The following is a 25,037-nucleotide window of genomic DNA, read 5'->3' on the forward strand; positions in this document are numbered from 1 at the left end:
TACTGCCAAATACAACAAATAAAGATCCACTCCAGAATGAAGGAAATTTGTAATTTCTGTGAATCAATGTAATTCTATAATCTGAAGGCACTCTGAACATACAGCTTGGTAGAAAAACAACTGATCTTCTGCCACCCCTTTACCTCAACAAAAAGATTTTTCATCTGGGCCCGTTTGGTCCTGAAACGTTTGATTTTCTGGTGAATCCTTTTGTCTTTCTCCAGCTCCTCCACCATGGCCCATTTGCAGTGCAGGTAAGAGCTGTAATGTAAAGGAAGATTGTAATTACTGTATACTGACAAAGGAAGAAACTTATCTTTATTTAGTCAAATCCTGAGGATATCCCAATGTTTTTTAGTGTAATGTAGGAACTATACAGCCAACATCCCACAAATGGAAAAGCTTAGCAGATAATTGTTCTAATAATGTTGGTTTAGGGATAAGTACTCACAAAGACAGCAGAAAAAGTCTCCTGCTTTTATTTGTCTCCCCAAAGCTGCAGATGGGGATACAGTTTAATATTGCATCAAGAATTGCATCTCTGATGTCCTCAGTACTGCACTGGAGATGTAGTGTGCTCTGGAGTGAGGGCTTGGACCCACAGCCTTTTGACACAGCATGGAAACAAACCCTTTGATCCAACTAATCCATGCTGACCATGTTCCCAAACTAAACTAGTCCCACTTGCCTGCATTTAGCCCATATCCCTCCAAATCTTTCTGATCCATATACATATCCAAAGATCTTTTAGATGTTGTAACTGTACCTGCAACTACCACTTCCTCTGGCAGATCATTCCACAGACTAACCACTATGTAAAAAAAGTTGCCCCTCATGTCTTTTTTAAATATTTGTCCTCTCACCTTAAAAATATGCCCCTAGTTTTGAATTCCCTCACCTCAGGGAAAAGATCCTTGTTATTCACCTTATCTAAGCCCCTCGTGATGTTATAAACCTCTATAACATCATCCCTCAACTGCCTACACTCCAGTGAAAAAATTCTCAGCCTATTAAGTCTATTTTTATAACTCAAACTCTCCATTCCCAGTAATATCCTGGTAAATCTTTTCTGAATCTTCTGTAGTTTAATAATACCCTCCCATTAGCTCTATCATTAAGTCAAGGCTAACTGTGGATATGAAACACCCACGCCAACACCCGCAATTAATCTTAAATACCACCCCCATTCCTGCCTCACACCACAGCAGCATTGTAGAAACAGAGCCCAAAAAGCAGAGGTTGCATTTCATCCACAGTAAAGTCTACATTAAAACTAAATCGAAAACAATCAGGTTCAACAGCGAAAGTTAACCAGAATAATATAACTCCCTCGTGTTCTTGTACAGAGCAGTAAAGGTTTGCTCAAAGCATTCTGAGGGAGTTGTAACAGATTGTTACAACATGATAGGCTCTGTTCTACAGTATAAGCACTTACCAATTACACAATGCAATCAACAAGCTAACTCCCAAAAAATGCTCAAATATAACTGCCTTCCTTGGGAAACGTCTCAGTTCAGCATTTATATCTTCAAACCATCAATCAAGAATGATATTTTTTAAATCTGTCAGCAACTAATGCAGATCTTGCTGAATCAATGATATGTGTTTCTGTCCTTCAGTAATTCTTAGTTGTGTGCATGGAAAAACTTGTGCAAATCACTGGGCCTTGGTGATATTACAAAGCAAAAGACATCATCTGAAAAGCCCCTATGAAATGGATCAGCTGGTAAGTCAGTCAACCTAGTATTCATAACGGATAATCATCCAGAGACCAAAATTCAGGGAGAGATCTCATTAAGAAAATCATGCATTAAATAAAAACAGACAGGGTGAAGAACAAGAATAAAGAAGAACAAAGAACAATACAGCACAGGAACAGGCCCTTCGGCCCTCTAAGCCTGCACCGCCACATTTTGCCTTTACATACTAAAACTGTCTTCACTTACAGGATCCGTATCCCTCTATTCCCTCCCTATTCATGTATTCGTCCAGGTGCCTCTCGAATGCTGCTACTGTGTCTGCTTCCACCACCTCCTCTAGCAGCGCATTCCAGGCACTCAACACCCTTTGTGTGAAAAACTTGCCTCGCACATCTCTTTTAAACTTCTCCCCCTGCACTTTGAACCTGTGACGCCTAGTAACTGACCCCTCCACCCTAGGAAAAAGCCCCATACTTTCTATCCATGTCATTCACGAACTTATAAATTTCTATCAGGTCGCCCCTCAACCTCCTGCATTCCAGTGAAAACAAACCCAGTCTATCCAACTTTTCTTCATAGCTAAAATCCCCCCATACCAGGCAACATCCTGATAAATGTTCTCTGTAACCTCTCCAAAACATCCACATCTTTCTGGTACTGTGTTGACTAGAACTGTACGCAATACTCCAACTGCAGCCTAACTGAAGTTCTATAAAGCTGCAGCATAATGCATCTATTCTTATACTCAGCGCCTCTTGCAATGAAGGCAAGCATGCCATAAGCCTTTTTTACTACCTTATCTACCTGCCTTAAAGGGAAAATCAATTCTGACAGATGAAGTTCTTTGGTGGAATGCACAAACACATTTTCTGGAATAAGGAGGGCTCTCATGAGACGTGTGCGCGTGCGTGCATGCGTGTGTCCATGTGTCCCCTTGAAAAGTATGTGAACCAGTTCAGAAAACTGTGAAGAAAAAAAATGTAAGATAATTTTATTCTCTCTCCCCTGTAAAACTAGATAACATTAAATCAGAAAAATCATCGCTTAGGCTGCATTTAAGACAGAATAACATCCACCCCAAAGCAAAGTGGTCAAAATTTGACAAGGTCATTGAAGGTGTAGAGCAGAATCACTAATTTCATTCCAGGACAAAAGGTTTTAACTTGTAATGTGATGAGCATCCTATGCATCACTTCAATATTCATGACTGATTCACAATGTGATCAACATGCACAATTTACAAGGTGCACAACAATAACTCACCAAGGCTCCTTCGACTTCACCTTCCAAACCTATGGTCCCCACCATATAAAACAAGGGGAGCAGATACATCAGAAAACCACCACCCTCCAAGCCACATGCCATCCTGGCTTGGAACTATATCATTGTTCTTTCATTGTCACGGGGTCAAAAATCCTCAAATACCCTCTGAACAAACAGCAAGTGTTCCTACAATGCATGGACTGCAGTATTTCAAGGTGGTGGCTCACCACCACCTACAACAGCAATTAGTGATGGGTAATAAATGCTGGCCTCACAAGTGACACCCACATACCACCAACAAATAAACAGTTCCAACTGTGGAGGCAACTCGGAATCAAACTACCGTAGATGTATTAGCTGGGGTAGTTCGACATTAGTTAAAAATTTTGCATCCGTCTTCACAGTAGAAGGCAAATTATATATCAAAAATAGAGGATAATCTAGGGACTGAATAATGAGGAAATTAAAGTGGATAATAAAGCACTGGAGCAATAGAAGGGGCAAAAATCAGAAATTAACAGGCCTGACAGTCTACCTCATAGAGGTCTAAAAGAGATAGTTAAAAGTGAATGCACTGATTGTATTTTTTAATTCTGTAGGTTCTGGAATGGATTAGAACTTCATTACTCAAGAAAAGAGAGACAGCGCGAGAAAGGAACTAGAAGGAAGACTTAATGGAGTTAGGTCAGGTACAAATGCATACTATGATTTGGGTCAAAATGGTCTTACAAATGAGAATCACGCTTGACAACCTTTTGGAGCTCTTTGTGGGTGTAACAGATAGATTAGGTAAAGAGGCGTAATAGACAAATAGTTGTTTGGAAGCACAGAACTTGAGCATTGTTGCAAAATATATTTCGTCAAGGATTTTCGCCTTCACAATCATCAGGGCATTCTGGAGGAATACCACTGTACAGGGAAATCAACACTTATACAGTGAGACAGGAGACTGCAGTACAGACATTGCCATAAAGAATGCACCAATTAGTACTGATAAGCAGTTAACCACCAAGTTTTGTTTAAATTTTAAACTATGCAGGTTGACTCTAATTGGTGAAGACAATGTCCTGAAAAATGAACCATTGGATGGGTGTCATCTATGTTGTTGACTTGAATAACACTGTTTGCTGGAAGCTACACATTTTTAATGTGCAGGGCACTGCTCTTTGCAGACCAAAAGAACGAGTACACACACGGCAAGACAGCAAGAACTGCAGATGCTGGGGTCAGAGACAACACAGTGTGGAGCTGGAGGAACACAGCAGGCCAGGCAGCATCGGAGCAGCAGGAGAGTTGACATTTTGGGTGGGCACTCTTCTTCAGAAAATGAAGAAGGGTCCCAACTGGAAACATCAACTTTCCTCATCCCCTGATGCTGCCTGGCCTGCTGTGTTCCTCCAGCTCCACACTGTGTTGCCTCTGTACACACATGGCTCCTGTTTCAGATGTTCCAGTCCTGAAAGACATAGCTGCTAGAATGGATCAGACAGATGGTTAGAAAACCAACAAGTGGGGAAAATCTCTGATCTCACCCTCATCAATCTAGCTGCCCCAGGCGCATCTACGACAGGTAGGAATAACAGCAATTCTAGAGAAGTTGTCCCATCATGTTAAGTGGCATAACCCCCACTCTAAATTGGACAGACTTTGAACAGATATAGCAACTCCAAACTGGGTATCCATGAGGCACTGTACTCAATCACAATCTGCAACCTCATATAACAATCTTCAGCTTGAAGAATGGAGGGAATGAAACACCTTGGTTTCTTCTGGAGGTCCTGAAACTTAGATGGAAGTCTTCAGCAAATTTAATACCACACGACATCAAGAAATGGCTGAATATGATAACTAATGCAAAGGCTACAGGGCCATTAAACATTCCAGCTATAGTACAGAAGACTTATACCAGAAGTTGAACTGGGCCAACTACATAAATACTGTGGCTAAAAATGGGTCGGATGCATGGAATTCTGTAATAAATTCACCTCCAGTCTCCACCACACTTGTCCATCATTTACAAGGCACAACGGGCTCTGAGGTTAGCACTGCTGCCTCACAGTGCCAGGGACCCAGGATCGACTGCAGCTTTGGGTGACCGGCTGTGTGGAGTTTGAACGTTCTGTCTCTGCCTGGGTTCCCATTGGGTGCTTCGGTTTTCTCCCACAGTCCAAAGATGTGAAGGTTAAGTGGATTGGCCATGGTAAATATGGGATTACGTGTATAGGGTAAAGGGTGGGTGTGGATGGAATGCTCTTCGGAGGGTTGGTGCAGACTCAATGGGCCGAATGACTTCTATCTGCACTATAGGGATTCTAAGTCAAGAGTAGGATGGAATACTCCCCACTTGTCTAGATGGATACAGCTCCAACACTGAAGATTTACATCATCCTGAAAAAAGCAGTCCAATTTATTAGTACTGCATACACAATTATGTACATTAAATCTTTCACGACCAATACACAGTGGCAGTAGCATATATCATCTCTAAGCTACACCACAGTAACTCACTAAGGCTTTCTGACAGCACTTTCCAAACCCCTGACCTCTACCACCACGACAGGAGCTACATAAAACACCCCCAGCTGCAAGCTCTTCTCCAAGTCATGCAGCATGACTTAGAAGGTAGCGCATAGGGATGAGCAATAAATACTGACCATACCACCGATACCCACACTCTCAAATAAGTACAAAAAAAACCCTGCAGAATCACAGAATCCCTACACGGGAAGCAGGCCATTCAGCCCATCAAGTCTACATTGAGCCTCCGAACAGCATCCCACCCAGAGCCACCTCCCCTACCCTACCGTGTAACCCTGCATTTCTCAAGGCTAATCTACCTTATCTACACATTCCTGGGCAATTTAGCACAGCTAATCCACCCACACATCTCTGGAGAGACAGGGAATAATGTGCTCATGTTTGCTGAAGATACATCACTAGGTAAGAATGCAAGCTGTGAGGAAGACACAGAGACCACAAAGAAGGTAAGTGGACAAGGTAGCAGATACAATATAATGTTGGGAAATATGAGGTTATTCACTTTGGTATGAAGAGTAGAAATGCAGGTTTTTTCGAGGCATTAAATTTGCACATGTAGATGTTCACACAGATTTGAACGTACTCAAAGAAAGTTAATGTACAGCTGTATGCAGGTACAGCAAGCATTTAAGGAGGCAAACAGCATGTTGACCTTTATTGCAAAGAGACTGGAGTACAAGAATTAAGGAATTCTGGTTACAATTGCGCAGGGCTTGTGGTGAGGCCACACTGCAAGTAATGTGCAACTTTGATCACCATATTTAAGGAAACATATATATTTGTAATGGAGGTAGTACAACAAAGATTCACCGGCATGGGAGGGTTGTATGAAGATGACAAACTATGTAAATTGGGTATACAATCTCTGGAGTTGAGAGGAACCAAAAGTTATCCGGCTGAAGCTTACGATATTCTGATGCAACATGGCAGGATTGTCATCAACAGGTTGCTTTTCCTTGCTAGGCATCGAGAGCATGGGAACAAGGTCTCAGGATAAGGGCTGATCATTTAGGATTGAGATGAAAACAAAATCTTCAAAGTATTACAAGTCTTCAGAATTCTCTCCCTAGAAGGCCACAGTAAAAATGTCAGAGTGCATTTAATGCTTAAGGCCGGCAGATGTTTCAATCTCATGGAACCAAAGCATACTGAAAGCAGGCAGGAAAGTCGAACTGAAGCTGAAGATTAGCCATGATTGTATTAGTTGTCAAAAGAGGCTTGAAGGACCAGCAGTGTACACCTGTTCTTCTATAATGACTCTAGTGACTAATCTGGAATCTAATGAACACAGATATTAGTAGATCCAATGCAGATTTTGATAAGATAGAAATGGATTTTTGTTTTTGTTTTGGTCCCTAAATCTGTAATCAGAGGGTATAAATTTAAGATTTAAAGTACTGGCAAACATCTGTAGCTCAGGTTGTTGACTTGCTTGCCGAGCTGACTTGTTTTTGTTCAGACGTTGTCACCGTGCGAGGTGACATCATCAGTGGAGCCTCAAATGAAACGATGTTATTCTACTCCCAGTATAAACTTGGAATTTATACTGTCTGGTCCATTACGGTGAGTAGTCATTTCCAGTTTTGATCTGTATGGGTTTATATATGGAGTCCAACTCTATATGTTTGTTGATTGAAGTATGGGTGGAGAACCATGCCTCTAGGAATTCCCGTATGTGTCTAAGTTTGGCTTGGGCTACTATGGTTACATTGTCCCAGTTAAATTGATGGCCTTGTTGTCTTGAATGTACAGATATTAAGGAGAGTTCGTCGTGCCGTTTTGCTGCTAGCTGATGTTCGTATATTTTGATGGCTAGTTTCCTTCCTGTCTGTCCGATGTAATGTTTGTGGCAGTCGTTGCATTGTATTTTGCAAACCACGTTCGTTCTGCATGTTATGGGAATGGGGTCTTTAATCCTTCTAAGTGCTTGTTGTAGCATGGCTGTGGGCTTATGCATAGACTGGAGGTGTTCTGCAAAGCAATTACCCAGTCTGCATTTGGTTTTTCTAATGCAGATTGGCTACATTGAGTGCAGCGAATACAATGCACAAGATTGGAGGAGGTACAGGTGAAGTGCTGCTTCACCTGGAAAGACTGTTTAGGCCCTTGGATGGTGAGCAGGGAGGTGGTGAAGGGGCAGGTGTTGCACCTGCTGTAGTCGATGGGAAGGTGCCGTGAGGAGGGGGTATTGTTGGTGGCTGTGGAATGGACTAGGGTGTCCCGGAGGGAGCAATCCCTGCTAAAATGCATTCGGGGGAGTGAGGGGAAGATGTGTTTGGTGGTGGCATTCTGCTGGAGTTGTCTCAAATGGCGGGGGATGATCCTGGAGTGTGGGGGATGATAGGACGAAAAGTGAGTACAAGGGGGGCCCAATCACACTGTTGAGAGTAATGGAAAGGGGCAAAGGTAGAAGCACAGTGACAGGTCAGATGCGGTTGAGGGCCGTCAACTACACTGGTGGGAAACCACGGTCACGGAAGAAGCAAGCCACGTCAGCAGCACTGGTTTGGAAAGTGGCATCATCAGAACAGATACAACATAGGCAAAGGAAGTGGGAGAATGGGATGGAGTCCTTGCAGGACGCGAGTTGTCATGAACTGTAGTGAAGGTAGCTACTGGGAGTCAGCAGCTTTGTAGTGGAGGTAGTGGACAGTTTATTTCCCGAAATGGAAACAGAGAAGTCAAGGAAAGGAAGTGTCAGAAATGGAAGGTATGAAATTTATAGAGGGGTGGGGATTGGAGGCAAAATGAACAAATTTTTCAAGGTCCCGGTGGGAGCTTGAAACAGCACTGAAGCAGTTTTTGATGTACCAAGAGAAAAGTTGTTGGGGTGGGGAGGGGTGCAAGACTGGAACAAGAATCGTTCCACATACCCTGAAGAGAGGCAGGCATAACTGGGACCCATGTGGGTGTCTATAGCCACTCCTTTGACTTGACAGAAGTGAAATGAATTAAAGGAGAAAACATCCCTGACAGAAGGATCAGGCAGAAGAAAGGCATTTATGGCTGGAGAGACAGTGGAGAAGGCAGAACATTCCGGATGATATACCCTGTATGGACTTTGAGTGTGCAAGTTTTAATTTAGTTTTCTTATTACTTGGGCTTATATAAGTGGGACTTGTGTTTATTGGACAAGCATACCAGTAGAATTTTGCTCAGTAAGGGAATTGTTAGTAGTTAAGGGGGAATTGTTCGATTTGTTAGTAGTTCTGTTAATTTGTTCACTGTTCGGGTTAAATAAATAAATTGTTACTTGTTGCTTATGAAGTGAATATCATGGATTTTCTTTCATTTAACAACTCCTTTTTAACAGATTAGGTGAGGCAAGGCCAGCTTCTCTAGGTGTTTTGGGTTTAATTATTAGAAGGGGATCTCTACTCCCTCTGTAACGGATTGGGGGCTTGTGTTTCAATTTTAATTATCACAGGGGTATCGAACTCCCCTTCCTAACAGGTTCAAGAAGACGCCATTCACCCCACTGTATCTGCACCAGCTCTTTGAAAGAACTGTCGAATGAGTCTATTTCCCTACTGCTTTCTCATAAGCAATGTCTATATCTTCATTCTCTACCGAGTCGTTTTAGTATTAGGGGCAAAATTTTCTGGGCTGCAAGATTCAATGAGCCTACCACAGATTGTATACAATTGATGTGAATGAAGAAAGTCCTTCACCTCCAAAATGATCTAATCTCCCCAGCTCAATTTTAATGTCCAGCTAAACAGTGACCTGACATATTCCTCACTTATGGCATGAAACCCTTGGTAATGTCTACACTACATTCACCAAATCTACTGTGGGAGTCTACAAACTCTGTGGAGGCAGTGTGACCCAGACATGGATTGTTAGGGGACTATGGTCAAGATGTCCCAGACAAACCTGCTGCACTAAACAGTGAACATGTGTTAGTGTGACAGAACTAGAGATGAAAAATACCCTATTTTCTCCTTCCCCCAAATACTTACTAATTCCTGTATTTGACATAGAATTCTTCAACTTCCTGCGGCTTCCCACCAGGAGTCTGTCAAAAGACATAAAAATTAAAGTCAATGATACTGAAACAACTTATTAAATTGTTCCCCACAGCATTCAAAGAATCTTTTCACAGAACCAGACATTTCAACACAGGCAGCATCCACGGGACCCATTATGAATCCATACAGTTCCAGACTCAAATCCATTTCCTGGTCTCCAAAAGCATTTGATTCCCAAATTATCTTTTCCAATTTTCTATGAAACATCACAGATTTACTTGTTTGCAACAGCTGCTAGTAGAAATGAATGATCCATTGCAATATTGAGGGAATAACTTTCTCTATATCACCTGTTCCCTCACTATTGTCTGGTATGGGGAGGTGGTGATACTGTGGCAATATCAGTTGACCAGCAACCCAGAGGTCCAGGCTAAGATTCGGGGACATGGGTTTGAATTCCACCACAGCAGTTGAAGAACTGCAAATTCAATTAAAAATCGGAATGATAAAAAATGGTCCAATGGACCACATATGTACTGTTGATTGTCATTAAAACCCACTTGGTTCATAGCAGGTCAGGCAGCATCAGAGGAGGAGAGTTGATGTTTCATCAGGTCTAGACACGAAACACCGACTCTCCTGCCCCTCTGATGCTGCCTGACCTGCTGTGTTCCTCCAGCTCCACACTATCTCCACTCGGACTCCAGCATCTGCAGTTCTTGTTATCTCCCACTTGGTTCATTACTGTCTGCTAACCTTACCTGATATCCTACTGTCTGCCATCTCTACCTGGTCTGGCCTATATGTGACTCTTAACTGTCCTCTGAAATGGCAAAGCAAGGCACTCATCTCGAGGACAATTAGGAATAAATAAAAAGTGAGAGCTATTGACACACATGCCATGAACAAATTTAAAAACAAAGAACTACAGATGGTGGAAATCAGAAACAAAATCAATAATTGCTGTAAAAACTCAGCAGGTCTGTGGAGAGAAGGCAGAGTTAACATCTCTGGTCCAGTGCTTCAGAAATCAAAACCACTCTTCTGAAGAAGGGTCACCGGGCCTGAAACGTTAACTCTGATTTCTCTCCACAGATGCTGCCAGACCTGCAGCTTTTCCTGTAATTTCTGCTTTTGCATAAAATCCTGCATGTGTACACCTCAATACCAACCACTTGGACCAACATCTTACGGTCTCTCTACAAGTCCTTTAATAATTATGACAACCTCAATTAGATCCTAACTCACAACTACTTTACTCATTAGTAGTGCCATCATGATACAACCCAAAGATAGTAGGAACTGCAGATGCTGGAGAATCTGAGATAACAAGGTGTAGAGCAGGATGAACACAGCGGGCCAAGCAGCATCAGAGGAGCAGGAAGGCTGACGTTTCGGGCCTAGACCCTTCTTCTGAGGACACAGCTTTGGGTAAAGAGTTCTTTAGAACTGAATGAGCAAGAATTTCTTGAGCCAGAGGGTGGTGAATTTATGGAACTCACTGCCGCTAAAGGCTGTGGAGTGTATTTAAGACAGGGATAAATAAATTCTTGATTAGTAAGGGGATCAAGGGAGAAGGCAGGACAATGGGGCTGAGAAACATATCAGCGATGATCAAATGACAGAACAGACTGAAACTCCGGACTTTTGTAAAATTCATTCATGGGATGAGAGGATCACCAGCTAGGCCAACATTTATTGTCCATCCCTAATTGCCTAGAGGGCAGTTCAGAGTCAACTACATTGCTGTGGGTCTGGAGTCACACGTAGGCCAGACCGGGTATAGATGGCAGATTTCCTTCCGTGAAGGATATTAGTGAACCAGACGGGAATTTCCAACAATCGACAATTATTTCACAGTCATCGTTAGATTCTTGATTTTTATTGAGTTCAAATCCCATGGTGGGATTCAAACCCAAGTCTTCAGAATATTACCTGGATCTCTGGATTAACCGTGCAGTGATAATAACACTAGTCCATCACCTGCTCAGGTGCTCCTATATCTTATGGTCTTTATGAAGGACACAGAAACTGACATGTAAAAATGAATACCATTTTATCCAGCATGAGAAGAAGATGCTGATTGAGGGTTGCGGCATCATTGGCAACGAGATTCAGCAAGGACTGTTAACTGTCAATCTTCAGACTAGGTGCTTAGCTTCTGATTGGTCACGGTGTTGCAATGGGGATACAGTAGAAATTGATTGTCCCCATGACCTTTATTTATGAAAAAGGTACAATTATTTACAAATTCCTTTTGCCTAACTAAATCAGTGTCCTGTGTTTTCATATATTTAGCTTCTGACAGGCTCAAATACATCCCACTGATTTACTGATGGTCTTAAATTGGTTCCAGTGTAACTCTAAGCAGAGTCCAGATTGTTTAATAAACTGCTCCCAATAGCAGTATCACATCTCGCGGTGGACATACATTTCAGAGGTTTGCAGGTAGTGTCTGGTTGAGCATGACTGGTTTCCTGCTGACTGTGAATGGTCCACAGGATCTGTTGTTTGATAATGGTCAGCCAGCTGTTGGGACCTATGGCCTACACAGCTGCTATCATACCATCACCGAGATTCAAATCACACCACTCATTGTGTGGTGGGAAAACATCTTTTTCCGCTTGACACCAGTATCCTGCTACTCGAGAAGACCACTGGTGGTTTACTGTGCAATCACAGCAAACACAGCTCGCTTGGACCGTTGTTCCAACTCTTGAGGCATCTTCCCCTTCCAGGGTAATCTGAGCTAGACTGGGCAGAGCTCAACATCAAAGGTAGTGGACATAGGCTCTTGAGTTTTCACCATTTACAGTGACTGATGATTTGATCACGTAGGACAGTCCTGATATGCCCAATCTCCACATCAAATGTACACAGTGAGCGGATAGCCACAGTCCTGTTCACAAGGTGGGAGTGTAACCAATATTGACGAGTGAATGTAGACTTTCAGTACGTAGCAGTTGAGACCACATTTGCAGACTTCTCAACTAATATATTGAGGATATATATTTTGATAAAGAAGGCAAAAGTACACAGGATCCAGGGTAACTTGACAAGTTGAATCCAAAGAGTTAGCTTAGTAGTAGCAGAGGAGAGTCATCAGGTTTTTGTCTGAGATGGAGCAGTTTAGCGATGATGAAAGGCTGGATATGCTCAGGTTGTTTTCTTTAGAGCAGAGAAGATCTCGAGGGGACGTGACTCAGGTATATAAGATTATGAAAGGCACGGACAGGTTAGATAGAAAGCAGCAGTTCCCCTTAGTTGATGGGTCATTAAGAAAGGGGCATAATTTTAAGGTGAAAGGCAGAAGCTTCAGAGGGGATTTGAGGGAAAAAATTAACCCAGAGGGTGGTGGGAATCTGGAATGCACTCCCTGGGAGAGTAGTTAAGGCGGGAAACCTCACAACCTTTAAAAAGTACTTGGATGAGCACTTGAAATGTCTTAACGTTCAAGTTTAGGGGCCAAGTTCTGGGAAGTGGGATCAGTGCAGATTTAGAGCCGACTCAATGGTTCGAAGGGATTCTTCTATACTGTATAATTCTATGAAACACAGTTCCTTTGATTGTTTCATTTCAATGGTAGATCTGAGTGCAGGATGGAGTTTATTAACCTTTGTGAAGCTATTCTTTGATGCATGGTTTACCATGGTTGGTGACCATTAAAAACAATCTCTGATAGAATGACTATTAACCATGTCCTCTTTGCAGCTGGAGATATTTGAAACCACAGCTCCAACTACTTTCTTTACATAGTTTGGACAGAGGTCATGGAGACAGCCAATTCTCTGCTGCACCACCATGGCCACACCCTGTCCAATCAAAATCTACCTACTTGTTCTGAGAATTAACACTGACTATATCGGCATGCAAGCGATGGCCCAATCAGTAAGCACACTGTTCTCATGCTGCATAAAATGATGCCCAACCAAAATAATTTTCTATTAACACTCTGGGGTGGGGGGTGGGATCCCTGCTCTCTGACAGACTGCATTTGCTCACTGCTCCAGAAGAACAATCTGACCTAAATATCTTAAGAGCTCTTCACAAATCTACCCGTCCAATGCAAACACCGTGTATTTATTATATATTTATATATTCATCACAGTATATTAGGAACAAGATTTATGGACAACTTTATAACCCCTCAAAACAGAAATTTTCTTTTAAATGAAGGATATATAGAGAAAGGTTGAAACAGGATTTTGTATACAAACATATGTTGAACGTACAAAGTCACCCCGACCCAGTCAATACTATGCTGTCATGGTGCATCACAATTATTGCCTCACCTCCTTCTGCACCGTGCGCATGGCCAGTATCTTCTCAATGACAGCAGATTCATCTTCCTCTTGATTCTCCTGCAACAGATGACAGCACATTGTCAGACAGTTGTTGGAATTACATATTTAAGCACGATCTGGAAAAAAATTAAAGATTTCAAATGATTCAAACATTCTCAGTATTGAAAAGGATTTTTAGACATGGTAATTTCTTGGAAATAAAGCTAACAGTTTAATGTGTGCTGTCATTTACCTGCTATTTACAGAAAATTAAGCAATGTTGAAGAAACAGCAAAGCAAAGCTCAGTTCTCAAGGTGATAAGAGATGGAGGTTAATTGCCCCAATCGCTGGGAAACTGGTTTTAAACGGATTACAGGGCTCCTATGCAACCCTCTCTCAGAATTATGTTTTACTCATCCAAGGGTCAGCGTGGAGAAGCCATCACAGAAGCTGCAAAACTCAGTTTTCAAATACCAGTATTTCTGCTGACCTGCTAAAACCTTAAGGGATGGAGTACGTATAATCGCCAAAAGCTTGAATTTAAGTTGGTGGATTCGGAACTGGATGTCTACCAACAACCAATGGCTGTCAGCAACTGCACTTCAACAGAAAATCAAGTGGACTTGAGAAGCCAATACCTTTAATTCATTGTTTACACACTTGGCCCACAAGAGTATTATGCTCCCTTTTGGGCTTTTTTATTAAAATAAAACCATAATTTCTTCACAGTCTTGTCTTTTTTAAGATTGATGTCTATGTGTGGGATTAGCATGACATAGTTTTAATTTGGTATTATAGCTTCAGGGTTAACCAGTGCTTGCAACTTGCCTTACAAAATGAGTTTTATTCCGAACAAACAGATTATTTTGCGTTCATTAAAGAGGACTGGGGAACACTGTGCTTATTCTGGATACAGAAGCAAATGACCATTGGCAATTGAATCAACACATTTACATGAATATTGCCACGAGTGGAATAGCGGGGCTTGATTATCAGCACTGAAGAGGGGAGTGAGAAGACAGGATTGGGGAATGGAAGGACAGAAGCTGGGGTGGTTTTCATTAAAACAATGCACATTGCTAATGTGGTAAAAATAAACGGTATCATTACTTGTCCTCTATTGAGTGGTACCAGTTCAAACATGGGCAAGGAAACAGGATTACTGCCTCTCAGCAGATGAATCAGTGCTCCTGTATGTTGAATAACATTTGGGGAAAGCACCAAAGGTGGCAAAGATGAAGAACATGCACTGAGTGGGGGGACTTCAATGTCCACCACAAGAGTGGCCCGACAGCATCACTAGTGACCGAGTTGGTTGAGTCCTAAAGGACAGAGCTGCTAGACTGGGTCTGCAACAGGTGGCAAGGGAACCAACAACAGGAATAAACAGACACGTCCTCATCCTCACCAACCAACGGCTGCAGATTCATCTGCCCATGACAGCATTGGTGAGAATAATCACCACACAGTCCTTGCGGAGATAAAGTCCCATTTCACACTGAAAATGTCCTCCATCATGATGTTTGGCACCATCACTGTGGTAAATGGGATGGACTTTGAACAGATCTAGCAAGTCAAGACCAGGCATCCATGAGCTGCTTTTTTGGACCATCAGAAGCAGCCAACTCACATTCCAGAACATCCTGCTACGTCATGGTCCCATATATCCTACTCATCCATTACCATCAAACCAAGGGATCAACCCTGGTTCAATGGAGAGTGCAGGAGGGCATGGCAGGATCAGCACTAGGCATTTCCATCAACGTGGTGAAGCTATCAAACAAAAATACTTGCATGCCAAACAGCATAAGCAGCAAGTGGCAGACAGAGCTAAGCGATCCCACAGCTAACAGATCAGATCCAGCCTCTGTGGTCCTGCCACATCCATTCGTGAATGGAATGGACGAGTAAACAGCTCACTGGAGGAGAAGACACCACAAACATCCCCATCCTCAATAATAGGGAATCCCAGTATATTGGTGCAAAAGATAAGGCTGAAGCATTCGCAACAATCTTCAGCCAGAAATGCCAAATGGGTGATTCAACTCAGTCTCCTCTAGTGGTCCCCAGCATCACAATCTTCAGTCAATTCGGATTAGTCCACGTGGTAACGGGAAATCAACGAAGGAACTGGATACTGCAGAGTGTGTGGACCCTGACAACATTCTGCCAACTGTACTGAAGACTTATGCTCAGGACTTGCTGTTCCCTAGTCAGGCTGTTTCACAGCAGCTACAACACTGGCATCTACCGACAATATGGAAAATTACCCAATCAGCAATGACCACAACCTGTAAGTGATTAAAAATAGTCATCCCTGTGACCCTGACCTAGTACTATAACTCATGAATATACAGCAAAGCTTCACTTAACTTAGTGTGGTCTGGTGTAGTATCATTGATTCAAAATATTATTGCTTATGTTTGAAAATTGTGTCTGACCTCTTTAGTATTGACAGTATTTTCTGTTTAAATTTGACCTAATTTGTAAGGGAAAATAAACAAAATGTACTTCACTGCAAACTTTAAAAAAAAAATTACTGGAATAATAACAGAGATTAAAGACTTGAGATATGCAATGGACACCGGGATTGGTCTCCTCACAACAAAAGTGATTATGGGAAGATTTAAAGAAGGGTTGAAAAGTATGAGGGGATTTGGCAGTGTAAACAACGCAAAACCTTTCACTTGCAGGAGCATCAGTAACTAGAAGGGATAGATTCAAAAACAAAGTGCTGGAAAAATTCAGTAGGCCTGGTAGCATCTGTGCAGAAAGAATCAGAGTTAACGTTTTGAGTCCAGTACAGCTGCTACCGGATCTGCAGAGATTCTCCAACACATCCTGCTTATATTTCAGATTTCCAGCATTGGCAGCATTTTACTTTTACACAAATTTAAAGACAGTTAGCAAAAGAACCAGATAGCAGAATTTTTTTTAAACACAATGAATTCTGAGAATGTATTGCCTAAAAAGATAGCGGAAAGAGACTTAGTAATGAGATTTAGTAATACATTTTCATAAGGAGATTAGTCTTGTAGCAAATAAAACATCATCTGCAGAAATTAAGAGCAAGTGCAGGGTGAATAGGACTAATTGAACAGCTCTTTCAAAAAGCCAATACAGACATGAAAAGTAAAATGGCCTCCTCCTCTACTGTACGAATTTATGGTTCTATAAATCAAACACTGTTTCCATAATTGAGTTAACACCAACAAATCCTCCACTCCTTCAGTTCAGTACAAGAAACTGCCAGCTTCCAATCTTCCCTGAATCTTCATTCCATCAGTCTTGTTCCTTTCAACTCCCTCCCTTGCTCCTCAAAAGTCTAAACACATCTCTCCCTTATGCAATACATTTTCCCTTTGGGAAAACACATCTACTTCTCACCCTCATTCTTTCTCAGGATTAGAAAACCTATTTTATTCAGCTCTCCTATCTTCCTGCAATCTACATTTTTTTGAAATCTAGGCTGGATATCTCTTAACATTTCTTTGCACCTCTGGCAATCATGACCCTTCACTTACTTATCACAAACTGTTATTGCAACACAAAAACAACTTCAAAGCAAAAACCAATCAACATCTCTCTAATCCTACCACCTCATGCACAAAATACTAAATGCTCTGACTATTTCAACAAATGTACAGATTGAAAACTCCATTGCGTCCCAAAGAGGCAATGGTAATTTCTAAAATCTGTATTAATGAGATACTAGCTGGCTCATTGGTCAATATACATATGGCCCACTTAATGCCAACATTTTATCCTCTGCTAATTTACAACTGCATGCAGCTACAGTCCCAAAATATCAACCTGCTTCAGTCAGTTGGCCTTATTTGATTTTCAGACCGAAAACCTATATGACGCATACAAGGTCCCCAATTGCAGAGCCTACACCATGCAGCAACAACTGGCATTTATGTAACAACTTCAACATTGTAAAACATCCCAAAGCACGTCACAAGAATCTAAACAAGCAACTGATTTTTTCTGCTTTTATTCTTTCATAGGATATGGATGCTGTTGGCAAGGGCAGCATTTGTTGTTGATCCCTAATTTGAACCCTGATGATTAGTAGGCCATTTCAAGAGAGCACTACACTTAAGAGTTAATCACATCACTATGGGTCTGTAGTTATATGTGGTAAAGACTGTAGATTTCCTTCCCTAAACAACATCACCTTCATGACAATCAACAATGGTTTCATGATCTTCATGACTGAGATTAATTTCAGACTTACTGATAGAGTTTAAGTTCCACCAGCTGCCTCGATAGGATTTGAACCAGTTTCCTCACAGCATCAACATCAGCCTCTGGACAACTAGTTCAGTTACATTATCATAATGCAACACTTCCCCCATTAAACAAATCATGTACAGAGATATTAGAACAACTAATCAAAAAGAGGCAGATCTTAATCAGTGCCTTAAAGTGGAGAGAAAGAGAGCCAGAGGGGTTTGGACTAGAAGACACAGGAGCAAACATAAGCCATTCAGCCCATTGAGTCTGCTTTGCCATTCAATGAGATTATAGCTTATCTTACAATTCTCAATTCCACTTTTTCCCTTCCTAAAAATCAATCTATCTCAGCATTAAACATACTAAATGATCCCAGCCTCGACACTCCGCTACAGAAAGGAATTCCACGGATTCACTACACTCAAAAGAAATTCCTCATCCATATCTTAAATGAGCAACCTTTTACTCTGAGATTATGACCTCTGGTTCTGAAGTCTCCCACAAGGGGAAATAAACTCACCGCATCTACCCTGTCATGCCGCATTAGGCTCATGTGTGTTTCAACAGGGTGAATTCCTCACATTCTTCCGAACTCAAAGTAAGTACAAGCCCTACTACTCAACATTCTCTCATAAGCCAATCCCTCCATACCTGGGATCAACCTAGAGAACATTTGTTGGACTGCATCCAATGCCAGTCTTTCTTCCCTTAGATAAGGACACCAAAACTGTTCACAGTATTCTAGCTGTGGTCTAACTAGGGCCTTGCATAATTTTAAAACAACTTCATTATTTTAATACACAATTCCCTTTGAAATAAAGGCCTTCCCTATTAGCTGCTGAATTTCAACGCTAGCTTTCAGTGATTTATGCACAAGGCCCTGTGCCGTAGCTTTCTGCCATCTTTCTCTATCTAAATAATATTCAGCTCCCCCTATTCTTCTCCTAAAGAGCATTATCTCATATTTCCCTTTGTTACATTCCATCTGCCAAGTTTTACAACCTGCCTGTATCCTCCTGCAGACTTTTTGTCACTTGCCTTCCATCTGAAAACCTGGCAATAGTATAATCACATCCAAACCATTAATATATATGGTAACGAAGTAGAGAGGGAATCCAGAGCTTAGTGTCTAGGCAGCTGAAAAAACACACTGGTAAACTGATTAGGACAGAGACAGAGGTATGAAAAGACAATATTACAATGCATTCCTAGAAACAGGATTTCCAAAGGTCAAACACACAAACCGATTTGGAAGACACCCTTCATGTATCAAGGGTCCTTGCTGATTTATTGTAGCACTGACAGTACCCACTATTCAACACAGTCAAAAAAATGCCAAGAACATCAAAACGTGACACATCCATGCATGTCAGAGTCGTGGCATGCATTAGTACAATTCTCTTTAGATTATCTGGATAACAGAATCAGTCATTGGGATGATCAAACCTAATTTGACAGATTTCTTGAACTTTATGCAACAATTCTATTTTATGTGTTGAGAATAAACAGACTGAAATTTCTGTCAAATTGTTGATAGTGCTACATGAACAGCTTGAAAAACTAAGAACCAGCACACAGTGGTCTTGAGTTGCACCAGAAATCTACATCAAATTCGGTGTAAACACATTAATATTATTTTAGGAGACAAGGAAATCCGTCAGACTTTCTGGATTACCTTGCAGTGTTTCATCTGATTTTAGATAAAGGGCTTCCAGTGCTGAGGAGCACCATTGCATACAGTCAGTCATTGATATAATTCCCCACAACAGCAGACAGAAAGACAGACACCAAAGCCATACACTGACTGGGTGAAGGTAAAGGGTTTAAAACCATCTGAATCACTTGAGTTAAAATCTGGAGACCAATCTGTAGCATCTGCTCCAATTATTCATTCACGAAGCCATTCTTCAACAAAAATTTGGATCATATGAACACACAAACAAGGAACAAGAGGCGGCCACTCGGTCCCTCGAGCCTGCTCTGCCATTCAATCAGATCACGATTGATTTGATTTTTAACTTCAATTCTACACTTCTGCTTATCTCCGATAATCTTTCATCCTTCTAGAAATCAATCTAAACACCGCTTCAAGTTCCAGTCTGATTCAAAAGGAAACCTTGACGACAACTGTACTCAGTCTTGGACCTCCTAATTCAACATTTCCTCATTGGAAAGGACCACTAAACACAGCCATCACAAACAACCAGCCATTCTATACCACTCTTTGCTCCACTCCCTGACTTTACGATTCTCAGACTGCACAAAGTGCTAATTATTTGAATCCTAAGATGGCCCATACCGTCACCAAAAGATTCACTGCTTTTGTGATTACCCTATCTGCTCCCTACTTTAACATCTTACCATCGTCTGGTTTCCTTTCTGTGAGGACCCAGAGTTCGGAGAAATCCGCCCTGCTCCCAGTACAGCAATTGTTTCACCGGCATCATCGACAACTTTGAAGTCCAAGTCTTCATTGTATTTCCTTCGTTTTACTTGACGGCCTGATCGTCGCTTCTACCAAACAAACAAGAAACTTGCGTCATTAAGACAGCATCTCAGAAACTGTCACAACTACGCTAAACACAGTCTACATAGCTTAGTTTGGGCGGGAGGGCTGGACAAATATTAGAACATTTCACTCTTCAAAGAGCCGGCTGTACTGGAGCTTTGGCTGGCTGAAGGAAGGAACTGTCCTGTTTAAAAAAAGTCCAATAACAACCAACTCCAATCATTCCTCAGCAACTCCAACTATCCATAAGGACACACGTACTGTTCCTCCTTCACTTCTCTCAACATCCCAATCTTAAAAGCTGCTCAATTTTGATTGGCAAAGGCCATCTTTTCAGGCAGCTTGTTTATCCCAGTCAGCATTTCAATTACAATAAGGTTTATGAAAGTTAACACACGCAAGTTTAACAAAGTATCTGGCTCACATCCACTAACTTCCTTAGCACAACACACTCATAGGGTCAAGGATGAGGTATTAATAAAGTCACACCCCTGAAAACAGGATAAACTCCCTCTATTAGCACTAAACTCTTCAACCAATGACAGATTGCAACAATTTAATGCATACCTTAAGCAAGCTACAAAAAGAAACTATATTCTTTAAATATAAATATGCACAGCTAAAACAAAGTGAAACAATTGTCTGAGAATAAAACACAAGTCTTCACTCCTTGTACAATCAGTAAGATAGCTGTCTTGGTCTCTTCACTAATAGTACTGAGATGATGGATTGTACCAATTGCATCAGTGATTAAGAGAAAATACAGAACAGCAAGAAGTTATCAGCACAACTGATCTGTACCAGTGTTCTTGACCCACACCAGTATCCTCCCAGCTTTCATCACCTCAATCTATCATCATATCCTTTTATACTTCACGTGTTCATTTAGCTTGTAATTATGCATCTACAGTATTCACCTCAACTACATATTTCTATACTGAGTTCTACATTCACACCGTTGTCTAGATCAGGAAGTTGGTCCTGAATTCTCCTATTGGAGTTTGAAGCGATGCACTTCTGCTTATGGCCCTAGTTTAGCTCGCACCCATAAATGGAAATACACAGGTATCCTATCAAAACCTTTCAAAATGTTTAAATCTTTTATCCAATCATCTCTCAATTATTACTTTTCTAGAGAAACAGCCCCAAGACTGTTCAGTCTTTCCTGATAGTTTTGTCTGTTGAATTTTACAAATTTACAATATAGGGCATGACAAGAGTCATACTAAAACAATAGCCGGTTTACATGGTTTAATCTCCAAATGTAACCCTCTTCAATAGACTGAAGATGGAAACCTTGACATTTCTTTGATCAGACTAAGGCATGGCTGGGATACATATGCTAACCTAAACACAAGAAGCCAAGGTATAGCCATCAGTGTTTGTCTTTCTGTCAAGATAAGATGACCAATTCTAATCAAACCTGGTAAAATGTTTAATGAGATTAGCAGTACTATCAACTGTCAGGTTCTAGAATTATTTTCACTTCAACTTTTAAAGTAAATTGGTTTTCAACCTTAGCAACGTTTCTCATTAGTTCAACATGGTAGAAAGTTAGTTTTTACATACTGATTGCCATCTTGGACATTCTCAACAATCCCAACTTTCACCTACCACCACTTCTGACATTCTTGGTGGTGATGTTGCTCTTTAGAGGTGATCCCAAAAATTCTCATTCAGTCTAAATGAAAGCAGGTTTGAAACTATTTTCTGAGATAATCCCATTTCAAGTCATTCAATTTTAGATTTCAACATTCACAATCTATTTATCCTGTTCTGCCACCCTTGGCTCAATCAAAAGCCTTTCAAACTACTAATTAACGCAATAAACTTGACAATTTTGACCACAGATTTCAATGCGCTGTGATCCCAGTTATGAGAATATTTGCTAGATCGGGCTTGACAGATCATAATCATTTTAAGAATGTGTGGAAGAACTCAAAGAAAGAAAGCGGTGGCAGGATTCTAGGATTAACCTGAAGCATTAAAAAGATCTTTACTATACAAATTTGAACAGAACAATCACAATCATTAATGACCAAATACATACACTGAACCAGTAAGAATGTTTCTAAACAATACAAGCCATCATTGTAAACTTAATTACAAACATAGAAATTAGCAACATCTATGGTATATCCCCATCATCCTGATCCATACTACAACCCACCAGACACACAGTCACTCCCATATTGCCAATTCTGCAGTTGTACTTCTCCCTTACAGCGTTACATGGACTTACAGAATTCTGTGGAACTCCCTTTCTTTTCCTCTAATCAGAACTGTTTAATCAAAGAACTCACAGTAAATTGGACACCTGCAACACCCCCACCACCAAGTTAGTGTTCTTACTTATATTTTTATAAACATAAATCCACCAGTTTTCATTTAGATCAAAGCTTCACCCTAATAATTATCTCCATAGTAACCTTGCAGTTTAATGCTTACAAAAGCCTCTCAGAGTCAAGCATTATTTGTAAACCCATGCAAACATAATCAAACTAACCTGAAGTAAACAATTCACCATAACATGAAATCAAGGCTCTACATTTTCAACTTTTCATATGTAAAGTTGAACTCTGTAGTGACATTCATAACAACCGCAAACATATACTTATGTGCATGCGTAATATAAAAAAATACACATACACACAAAAAAGGGAAAATATCAGCAATGAGTAAATACATACTTGACCAAAAGCAAAAACAAATCAAGTGCACAAATGGACTCCTTCATGTACATCAGCAAAATAACTGTTTAAATGGATCTAATTTCCAGTCACTGCTACAACTAAAAGGCAGATACTCAACTTTTTGCAGAAATGCTGTGCTGAGGGCATCTCTTTACAAAGTGCCATCTCCCCTTGCCCCACTAATCCTCTTAGGAGGTTGGAATGATGCCTCGAGCATCATTTGACTGGCTTGCTACTCTGTACCCACCTCCCATTAGCTAATCAGAAATTGAGTGCCCCTGAAACCCATGCACTTCTTTAAATACTCCATTCCCCTCTCCAACAAACTGAAAGTTGCTTAAATAATTTAACCTCAACTGGGAGATGAGTAGGATTCCTCCCCAGATTGGTGAAAATTGAGAGTGCCAGTATTTGCACCTTTCCTTCCCTGCCCACAACACTGCAAGTTTGAGGTCCTAAAAATCTAGTCCTTAGTGTGTGAATTAAACAGTACAACGGACAAACAATTTATATTGTCAGTCTTGAATATGTACAATGAGAACATGAAATAGGATAGGAAGAAACGATTTTAGATTCTTCTAAAGAAACAAGCTGACAAGCCAAAGATTACCTGAATCTCCATGGGCCCAAACACAAAATCTGATAAAACAAGCAAAGACTAAACCTCATTATGAACAATCATCCCACATCAGCTTTTACACAAAGTTCAAAACAAAACCATCTGAGGTTTCAGGGTGCAGGAAATCCAATGAGAATCCAAAAATCTACCAATTTTTAATTAACACCTTTTCTGCGCCTACCACCCAACCCGACCAGTTCGGCTTCAGCTAACCAGCCCAAGATGCTGCAGGTGGCAATTTAGAAAGGAGAGGCCGGGCACAGACTTGCTCCATTGAACCTTCAAATCATTTTTTCCGAATGGATCATTCTTCAGGTTGCCTGGAACCATGAGACCAGGTGGCCAAGATACTAACATCCTGTAAACACCAAAAAATTAACACCAAAGGCAAAGTCCACCTTCCACAGATGATTACCCACACATCGGTATCACTTCTCTCTCACCACAGAATTAATCCAATCTTACTCCAATTTATGATGTGGAGGTGCCGGTGTTGGACTGGAGTGGACAAAGTCAGAAGTCACACAACGCCAGGTTATAGTCCAACAGGTTTATTTGAAAACACAAGGTTCTGGACTTCACCTGACGAAGGAGCAGCGCTCCAAAAGCTTGACTTTAATTAAACCTTTTGGACTATAATCTGGCATCGTGTGACTTCTGACTTACTCCAATTTTGTCTCTCCAAGGATCAAACCTTGGAAATTGTGCCAAACAGAAGTGAACAACAGCCGTTCTGAGGAAGGGTCACTGGACCCGAAATGTTAACTCTGATTTCTCTCCACAGATGCTGCCAGACGTGCTATATTTTTCGAGCAATTTTCAATTTTGTTTTTGTTTCTAATTTCCAGCATCCACAGTTCTTTTGGTTTTTGGAGAAATGAACAACAGATGCACTATTTAAAGACAGCTGGATGGCTGTTTTTACCAGACACGGTTTCATGGACAAACCCAACAAAGGTAAGAAATTGAGAGATCACTTCCAGTCCATTTTAATCTTTGTGCAAAGCTTTAGCATCAGTGGGGAAAAATCAACACGCATTTAACAGTTTCAGAAGTACAGTGGTCTCACAATAAAGTCAACATGAAGTGAGAATTTTACAAAATTCCAGCACCAATAGGCGAGGTATAGCTGATGGAGTTTAATTTAGATAAATAAGGTGCTGGATTTTGGAAAGGCAAATCAGGACAGTACTTATACACTTCATGGTAAAGTCCTAGGGA

The 25,037-nt window shown here is 41.0% G+C and overlaps 1 protein-coding gene across 4 annotated transcripts in view; it reads right to left on the bottom strand.

The window, feature by feature from the left end:
- chd6 (chromodomain helicase DNA binding protein 6) overlaps positions 1 to 25,037 on the bottom strand; it is a 234,949-nt gene that overhangs the window by 93,115 nt on the left and 116,797 nt on the right. For 3 of the 4 annotated variants that reach the window (XM_048608166.1, XM_048608165.1, XM_048608164.1), the window contains 4 exons: positions 20,357 to 20,509; positions 13,765 to 13,833; positions 9,464 to 9,519; positions 144 to 261 (listed from right to left, as the gene is read on the bottom strand). In XM_048608166.1, the coding sequence (XP_048464123.1) occupies positions 144 to 261; positions 9,464 to 9,519; positions 13,765 to 13,833; positions 20,357 to 20,509 (396 nt within the window). The remainder of the gene's footprint in view (positions 1 to 143; positions 262 to 9,463; positions 9,520 to 13,764; positions 13,834 to 20,356; positions 20,510 to 25,037) is intronic. The other variant, XM_048608167.1, reaches the window with a different exon arrangement.

The sequence above is a fragment of the Rhincodon typus genome, chromosome 19 (genome assembly GCF_021869965.1).
Source record: "Rhincodon typus isolate 14 chromosome 19, sRhiTyp1.1, whole genome shotgun sequence".
In the NCBI taxonomy this organism is placed as follows: domain Eukaryota; kingdom Metazoa; phylum Chordata; class Chondrichthyes; order Orectolobiformes; family Rhincodontidae; genus Rhincodon; species Rhincodon typus.